This window comes from Lissotriton vulgaris, unplaced genomic scaffold, assembly GCF_964263255.1.
Source record: "Lissotriton vulgaris unplaced genomic scaffold, aLisVul1.2 SCAFFOLD_1203, whole genome shotgun sequence".
Taxonomy (NCBI): domain Eukaryota; kingdom Metazoa; phylum Chordata; class Amphibia; order Caudata; family Salamandridae; genus Lissotriton; species Lissotriton vulgaris.
In genome coordinates, this window is record NW_028248146.1 from 541,135 (window position 1) to 550,696 (window position 9,562).

Sequence of the window (9,562 nt, forward strand, 5' to 3'; positions counted from 1 at the left end):
CCGCTCTGATAACCGTTCGCTCCACTAGCTTCTTCACTCTGTCTGATTATCTCAGCTCCAATGTCCAATTCACTCCAGCTGCTCCCACAGACTAATCCACGATATAACTTCAGTCTCTTCCAAAAGGCATGACTTCAGACTCCAGCTGATCACAACTCCTTCTGATAAGTAACTGCTTCTGACTGCTTCCTTCAGTTCCAAACATCATCTCACTTCTCTCTGTTCAAAACACCATCTGCTCACAACTGCTTCTGACTTCTCTCTCTGGTTCCAACTCACTGACTGTCTGACTGACTGATTTCTCTCTATTCCAAGCATCGACCGTCTTCTTCTCTCCTCTGCTCCAACTGACTCACAAACTGACAAACTGACTTCTCTCTGTTCCAAGCATCGACTGTCTTCTTCTCTCCTCTGCTCCAACTGACTCACTCCGCCTCTGCACTTCACTAATATGGAATGTTTTCTCCTCATGGAAAGTTCCAACAGAGGGCTGCCTCCCACCGAATTCCTGTGCCAGCTCCGAGGCCTCCTGCGCAGCCTGCAGTGACCATCTGCATGTTACGTCTAGGCCCAAGAGACAAACACATTCCTCCGATAAGAACCAGTCTCGGCTGGTTTTCCCCTAGTGAACAGCACCTCATAACTAAAACATCACCTTTACCCTGCAAGCATCTCAGTCTGCAGGGACAGAAAGCAAAATGGAGTCTCTCTAGTTCTGGGCCTTGTAGGCCTGAGAAGGATGAAATAACACTTAGCTCTGTCAGAGTACATACACAAACCATACCAATATGTAATATAAAGTCAGGACTACAGGATTCACCCTCTACTATAGGTAGGTTGATGAAAGGACACATAATTATGTCAAAGCCAATAGGCAATAGATGGATTAGAGTCAAGAATAAGGGATCTATCATCATATTAAGCAGCTATCCTCTAGTTTATGCTTCTAGGTCTGGAAAAAGGCCTGAAAAGGACCAACACAAGGCAAGAATAGAGATTCAGGATGGTAGCAAGCTTAAAGTCACCATCACTCAGAAAGTAGAGCCAAAAATACGGTGACTACAACTAGCGCAGGGGAGAGCAAAGGGATCTGTCATGGAGTTGCAGAGATGATGCATCCTTGTGCTTCAGAATTAACGCAGCAAAGGAGCAGCCAAATGGGTTGCAGCACCATGCTGCGTTAATCCTTTGTAAATGAGGCCTCAAGCTCTTAGTTACCATTGCCTGCTCACCGCAAATCCTATGGTTGACTCTAAGGTTGAATCAATTTTCATTCTTTGTCAAATTATTCTTCCAATGAAAGTTTTCTTTACTCTAAGAACAACCATCAGCATTGACCCCTGGTAGAAATCTGATGGGTTCCCAACTAATTGTTCAGTGAATAACATAGCATCTACGTCTAGGAACACTACTGGGAAAACCAATGCTGCACAAAACCAAGCGAATGCGGAGTTTTGCTGACCATGGGTTTCATAAAAAAAAGTATCCTTTTAAGTAAGCATTTATTTTTGTGTCTGTTATGCTCTTGTAACCTACTTTATGTTTAGTGTTAAATCCTTTGCATGAAATGAATCTGCGGTCTCGTTTAAAACCCACCAAAGAGCTTGTTCTTGAACCTAGATGCACCGCTGCTGTCTTAGGACCTGAATTTATCCTGTTACATCTACCCTGTGAGCTGATGTTTGTAACAAAGATCTATATGATCAGTTGGTGACTGTTTTTCCCTTCTTGTTCTATTGCAGTGATTGTGTTTATATCTCACACTCTTTCTCAAAGGTGTTTCTTGTCCTTCACTTGTTTTTTAAAGATTCCCCGCTCAGTCTGCACTGAGAGTTGCCTTCCAGGGTACCGTCAAGCTCCTATAGAAGGGAGGCCCATCTGTTGCTTCTACTGTGTGCCATGTGCAGAAGGGGAGTTTTCGAATAGCACAGGTGAACAAAGCAATTCAATTGTATACTGCTGTCTGTTTAATGTCTCATTACTGCTAAAGTACAGATGTTATATTATGGTGAAGATTATAAGACAAATGTACCATAAGTGGCAAATCTGGTAGAAATGTTTAATATCACTATCATCTTCTGTGGCACACACTTCTTATAAACATTTGAGAATTAGGAAACCTAGGGGTCTATTTACCAAATTCTCATGCAGTGCAGTGCAGCAGCCAAAAATACTGCACTGCGTTGTGAGATGCAGACAGCAGGAGCGTGCCATATCAATATAGTGTTTCTCAAAATCGCGAATGGGAAATTGCCATTGGGAAGAGGAGTTGGCCTAATGGCTACGGCGGTCGACCTCAAATCTGGGGAACAGGTTTTGAGACTCGACAATGACGCCAAACATCCTGTGATTCAGGGTAAATCACTTAATCGCCCTGTGCCTAACAAACATTAATCACTCCTCATGTAATACAATTGGTGCTATGTAAAGCACTCTGATACCCGATACCTTAAGTTCAAGTTTACACTATATACAACTCTGTAAAATAAAAAATATCTAATGTATGACATTTTTATTTTTACATATGAATTTCCTAGTGGGTCACAAATCAACCTACTTCATGAATATTAAAGAGGCAGGTCACAAATGCGACCCATTGGAAAAGAGAGCCATCACAGAGATGCTGGTCTCCTGGGGTCAGCAGAAAGAGAGCCCTCACAGAGATGCTGGTCTCCTGGGGTCAGCAGAAAGAGAGCCATCACAGAGATGCTGGTCTCCTGGGGTCAGCAGAAAGAGAGCCATCACAGAGATGCTGGTCTCCTGGGGTCAGCAGAAAGAGAGCCCTCACAGAGATGCTGGTCTCCTGGGGTCAGCAGAAAGAGAGCCATCACAGAGATGCTGGTCTCCTGGGGTCAGCAGAAAGAGAGCCCTCACAGAGATGCTGGTCTCCTGGGGTCAGCAGAAAGAGAGCCATCACAGAGATGCTGGTCTCCTGGGGTCAGCAGAAAGAGAGCCCTCACAGAGATGCTGGTCTCCTGGGGTCAGCAGAAAGAGAGCCATCACAGAGATGCTGGTCTCCTGGGGTCAGCAGAAAGAGAGCCCTCACAGAGATGCTGGTCTCCTGGGGTCAGCAGAAAGAGAGCCATCACAGAGATGCTGGTCTCCTGGGGTCAGCAGAAAGAGAGCCATCACAGAGATGCTGGTCTCCTGGGGTCAGCAGAAAGAGAGCCATCACAGAGATGCTGGTCTCCTGGGGTCAGCAGAAAGAGAGCCATCACAGAGATGCTGGTCTCCTGGGGTCAGCAGAAAGAGAGCCCTCACAGAGATGCTGGTCTCCTGGGGTCAGCAGAAAGAGAGCCATCACAGAGATGCTGGTCTCCTGGGGTCAGCAGAAAGAGAGCCATCACAGAGATGCTGGTCTCCTGGGGTCAGCAGAAAGAGAGCCATCACAGAGATGCTGGTCTCCTGGGGTCAGCATATTTGTGATGACTTTTAAATAAAACAAACTTACACAAATGGTTTTCCTTCATGGGAAATAAGATGCGTTCAAAAAGAAAACAATAAAATGCTTACCCTTCATATTTTCACAGTAGGCAGTGGTCCACTGCCTCCTCTTGAAAAAATAAATGTTGTAACATTCAAAGGGGAAGGGATCCATAGGGGACTCCTTCCTGTTTGCAAATGGTTTACCACCTCCTGTAAGGAGGTGGTAAATTGTAAATGTATTGCAACTGGAAGTCAGTTGCAAAACATTAATGCATACCGCAGAGAGTCAATATCATTATTGGCTCCTTCTAAATACTGGACTGCAAACCTAAATTATGACTCTGTAGAATTACATTTTGGTGTTTGTATATAAAAATGCATTTTACAGTCGCAAACAGCCTGATTCTATGAATTGGGCAGTTTGCTAGCTCAAAAATGTTTTGTTCATCTACTCCCAAGTTCTTTACTGAACATTTATTTTAGTAGTTTCAGAGTAAACACAAAGGCCATAGATGGAGAATAAGATTCATGCAATAGGAAACCTGATATGCATGAAATAAGAGGGGCGCATTCTGACTTGAAGTAACACCATAAGAAGTAAGTAATTTATTGCTATCTTACAGCAAAACATTGTTAAATATTTGTGTGAGAAGTTGGCCTGGCATTTGCTGTCCGCTATTCTAGTGGGCACCTTGCACCCATCCGAACAACCCTTATTGATGGTAGGTTTAAAGACAATCTATATTGAAAGCTATCCTAGTGGTAGCTGAAGGACTGTAAAGCAGCTTGTTTTACCAGTCTATAATCTCATGAATGACCAAATAAAAGGAGAGACGCACCAGGTATATACATAAAATATATGTATTTATACTAAATACATCCCCCTAATCTCTTTATGAGGCTAGAGGCAAAAGTACATACAGTAAACTTATTTAGCACACAGAAAATTTGCACAATATATGTTGAGCCCTAGGGACGTACCAAACCATATAATGAATAAGTCGTATAAGAAAAACAACTGACATAGATACAAAGCCTAGAGCCTTTAGAACTGCTGGGGCCACCAGGAACCACCCAAGGTAGTGACACAGGGGACCCACAGGGGAGGCGTGAAGTGTCTAAACACAGCTGAAATCACCATTAATTTCTATGGGAAAATGTTGCGGTTAAAAATGTAAAGATACTTAGAAGTAGACTTGGAGCAAACCCCTTTAGAACTAGGAGGTTCTAGAGTCAACACCCACGGGAGCACCGGAGTACTCGAGTTCCCTCACCCAAGGAAGCCGGGTGCATAAGTGTCTTTTCGTGTCGGGTTTCGACATCGATTTCAATGGAGAACTGCTGCAAAGTGCTGCTGGCGTCCAAGTGAAAAGTGTCCTGGTGGACCCAAGGGTGGATCGGAGATGTAAAGAACCTTAAAGCAGAGGGGACAGAGTCTGGGTCACTTGCCAGTGACCAGGAGGTGTCAACAATGACCAAGTGCTGGATTCAACCTTTCCCACAAAGGATGTCGAGTGCTGTGGTGTTGGATTCTGGATGGGACCCAACAAGCCTTAGCAAAAGCAACCCACACAGGAAGCAAAGATTGGCTTCAGTGCAGACCAGCAAGGTGTGAGGGACTCACCTCTTGGTAGGGAGTCAGGGCACATCTGGAGCAACCAGGAAAGCCCATAGGAAAGAAGAGTTACCTTTGTATCGCGAAGGAGCCTTGAGCATAAATGCTAGAAGCGAGCCCACATAACACTCGTGGAGTGTAGGCCCACAATCTTCAGTACAGATGGTGCTCAGGGCTTAGACTACAAGTAGCCCAATGCACAACTTCAGGAAAGCTCAGGAATTCAATGCACTTGCAAATGTGCACGGTGTCCATGAGATCTGGTTCCACATTACTTGTGAGGACTGTAGGTCACAGCTTTGCTGGGACCTCATGTCTACCTCTGAGAAGTCTGAAAGTCCATGTCCTGAGTCACAGATACTTTGGGGTCTGGCGGAAGCCTTGGAAATGCAGACTGGCAAGATGCTTCTTGGTGCCTGTTTGAACAGGGGAGTCACTCCTTGACCCCAAGGGAGATTCTTCCATCTTCTAGTTGAAATAGAATGTTGAAGTTCCAGGATATATGTTGCAGAGTTTCATCCAAGTGTAATCTGAAGTCCTAATGACTGGGGTCCCATACTTATACTAAGTTAGGGGGTTGGACATACTCTGGGGATCCACCTATGGGAGGGTCTGGGGAGGGGGTGGTTACACCCCTTTCCCTTTGTACAGTTTCATACCAGAGCAGGGGCTGAGTGCCCCTGCAACCAGTTTGAACTGGGGTATACACAGGGACACCTGTGCCCCCAGGACTGTCTGAAAAGCATTCTCTGAATGCACCCACCCAGCCCCAATACATTAAAGCCTGTCTGGGATGTGGTTACACCTCCCTGTGACAGGAAACCTATTGTCCAGGCCTCCCCTGCTGGAGTTCGTCCAGCAGCAGGAGGTCAGACCCTTGTCTGTGGCTATGGCATCCATTTTGTGATGCCAGGGCTCTTTTAACTATTACCGGTTAGAGCAGTGTGTACGTGTCTCTTCTTCTAGAAGGGTGGAATTCTACCTACGCTGCCAGGACTGGTTTAGGGTAGGATTCCAAAGTGTTTGACACCAAACACAACAGGTTTCCATGCAGCCATTCCAAAGTTAGCATTTACTGCGAGGTTATAATGCACTTAAGAGTATATGGTTTGGCTGCATGACAGAAGAGCCTCAGAGAATAGATTCCGAATGCTGCAGAGGGGTCCTGCTCATGCATGGGCACCCTCTCACACAAAACCAAGCACTCTGCCTTCAGGATTGATGAGGCCTGCCATAGGAGTGACAGATAGGTTTATATGTGTCAGTGATTAAAGGTAGATATAGGCAACCTATATCTTAGTAAGGGGTGCCTGCACCACCTTACCCAGGTTGCAATAGCAGACCTGTGGTGCCATTTTGTAAAGCTTCCCAGGGGTGGTGTAATACATGCTTCCGCCCCTGGTAGGCCTCTGAGGTACCTATGCCTTTAGTACCTATAGTACCATATACTAGGGACTCACAAGGGTAACCCAGTAACAAATCTAGAGTGTACCTAAAGTACATGAAATAAATTTAGAGAGAAAGCAGCTAGGTTGGGGTCTTGAATAGCAGGGCTCCAGCCAGATTAAATTTGAGAAACAGTGAAACACCAGCAAAAAGTGGGCGTAACCATAGTAAGCTGATCCTACTCTCCTACAAATTGCACGAAACTAGATTGTCTTAACTAAACACCAGATTTGTCTACATTAAGAAAGACAAAAGCACATTGCAATAATTGACAGTGCTGTGATAGTGATATGTTATCTACAGCAAAGGGGAGAGGATGTGGCCTTATGGCTAAAGCAGTCGACCTCAAAGCTGGGAAATTGGGTTTGAATTTTGGCAGTGAAGCTCAACATCCTATGATTCAAGGCATCACTTAATCTCCCCTGCCTAACAAAAAACAAATGTGTCCATCTGTAACACAACTGGTGCTCATGTAAAGTGCTCTGGTGCCTTTGGGTCAAGTTTGAGTTATATACAACTCTGGACGAAAAAAAATTAAATGTATAATGTTTTGTACCTATAGTATCTTTATAGTCTACGAACTGCTATACCTGTTTCAGGGGGAAACTTTTGGGGCATTTCTTATAAAATGTCAGGTTCAGTTTCATGTACGCTGTGTTATGTTAATAAACTATTTTGCAATATTATATCTTTAACTTAATTTTATTCCTTATGTTTTACATTTTAGACATGGAAAATTGTATAAAATGCCCGGAGGGACAATGGCCCATTGATAGAAAGGATGGTTGTATCCAGAAAGCGAGTGTTTATCTCTCTTATAGTGATTTTCTTGGAGCAGTTTTGGCATCTGTATCTATTGTACTATCCATGTCCACGGCTGGTGTGTTGGAAATCTTTCTCAGCTATCGGGACACCCCAATAGTGAAGGCCAATAACAAGGATCTCAGCTACGCTCTCCTTGTATCTCTGCTGCTGGCCTTCCTCACCTCTCTCCTATTCATTGGACGCCCTGCACGATTGACATGTTTGATCCAACAAGCTGCATTTGGCATTATTTTCACTGTTTCTGTGTCTTGCGTATTGGTGAAAACCATCACTGTTGTGATTGCCTTCAATGCCATCAAGCCAGGTAGCAGGTTAAGCAGATGGCTGGGATCGCAGGTGTCTGCGTCTATGGTCCTCGTGTACACACTGGGAGCAGTAGTAATTTGTCTCACTTGGCTGCTCACTTATCCTCCTCATCCAGCCACTGACACTCAGTATGAAACTGGAAAGGTGATCCTACAGTGTGACAACGGTTCTATTGCTGCTTTCTATGGGATGCTTGCTTACATGGGTCTGCTGGCCTTTGCCAGCTTTATTGTGGCCTTCCTAGCCAGGAACCTTCCTGATAGATTCAATGAGGCCAAGCTCATCACATTCAGCATGCTGGTGTTCTGCAGCGTCTGGGTGTCCTTCCTTCCAGCCTACCTTAGCACTAAGGGTAGATACATGGTGGCCGTGGAGATCTTTGCCATCTTGGCTTCCAGTGCTGGGCTGCTGGGCTGTATATTCATTCCCAAGTGTTACATCATTCTGTTCAGACCAGCTATCAACAAAAGATGCATTTAGAATCCAGAAGTAATTTATAATCACACTATCAAATGCATACCCTGATAATCATGAGTTGTGGTGAATACCATCTGCTTTTCAATCTTTTTCCGTTAGAAAATCTATTAGTGTTTCAAAGGGAATCATTCACTCACATCCCAAACGTAGTAAAGGGCTCAGCACAAGGTCTCATAATGTAGTTAAAAGTTATCAACAAAAGTATGTTACAAGTGTTGTTGAGTAATTATGTACCAAGAAAATAAATTACCTTGTTAACCTGTTGTTGAATGTCTGTGACTTCTACATTTGCTAAGTACAATCCTTTCCTGTACAGGTATCCATATTACAATTTCTGTTAAACATGTATTATCTGTGATTTTCTTTTATTTCTGTTTCTGGAATATATGATATTTTCCCAGGTATAGCTCACCTGTCTAAATGTAGGATTCATTCTATTTTGTAAACCATTCCAAGAGAAGATGGTTCAGTATTATTGGCTTGCCATTCAGTGGAGAAAAGACTAAGAGGAAGCAAAAGGACTGTAATTCTGTGTACGTAAATACCCTGGTGGTATTTGCATATTTTTTTCATTTCTTCAAAAAATTGGTTGCATGTTACAGATACCACAGTAGTCAACGCAAAAAAAGTCAAACTAAAAGTTCTGAATAATGCAGTTAAGATCTGGAATCAAATAAGAGCAATCACACAGATTCCATACTATAGTAACTCGGCTCCAATATGGGACTCCCCAGGCACCCCTGATTGTTTAAAAGATTCTTTATCAAAACCAATTAGACAAGCTGGAATTGAAAAATGGGGACAACTTCTATCTGGGAATTCCTTGCTATCATGGGATCACTTGCAAAGAATTGCAGATCATAAAATTTCGAGGTTTAAATATTATCAATTAAGCAGCTGGGCAAGCACCATTCCAAAAGGAGATTTAGACCCGGAAAATTTAGAATCAGAAATGATCAGCGAAACGGCAATAAAGAAAGAAGTATCAAAATGGTATTGGGCATTAATTGAGACAGGAAAAGAAGATCAAACAACTGTTGAAAAGACATGGAAGAAAGACTTACAAAACGAAGTTTCAGATCTCTGCCAACTGTGGAACAAATCAGTAGAAAAATGTTGGACATGTGTAAAGGCCGCACCATTAAAAAGAAACCACCTTTTCTCCATACATAGAGCGTACTGGACTCCTAAAAAACTGTCAAAATTCAGAGGAGCAGCAGTAAAATCATGCAGTAAATGTGGAGAGGAAAAAGCGGATGATATACATATGTTTGGTGGGTGCCCCTCGCTTATACCGTATTGGCAAGAAATTGGTAAGACTCTGACTGCAATGCTGGCAACTCCAATAACTGTGAGTATTACTTTAATTATTTTTGGGATACACCTCAATACTCAATCCAACCAGACAAGGCTAGATAAACATCAAGAAAGTCTATTATTTGTTATGATTCTCTTAGCACGTAGAGA

At 43.4% G+C, this 9,562-nt stretch overlaps 1 protein-coding gene across 1 annotated transcript; it reads left to right on the forward strand.

Annotated features, from left to right (window-relative positions):
- The first annotated feature begins 1,813 nt into the window (after window positions 1-1,813).
- On the forward strand, window positions 1,814-8,098 carry LOC147664921 (vomeronasal type-2 receptor 26-like). Its single transcript, XM_086949889.1, has 2 exons — window positions 1,814-1,931; window positions 7,215-8,098. The coding sequence occupies exon 2, from the start codon at window positions 7,217-7,219 to the stop codon at window positions 8,096-8,098; it is 882 nt and encodes a 293-aa protein (XP_086806015.1). The 5' UTR covers window positions 1,814-1,931; window positions 7,215-7,216.
- Window positions 8,099-9,562: the final 1,464 nt, after the last annotated feature.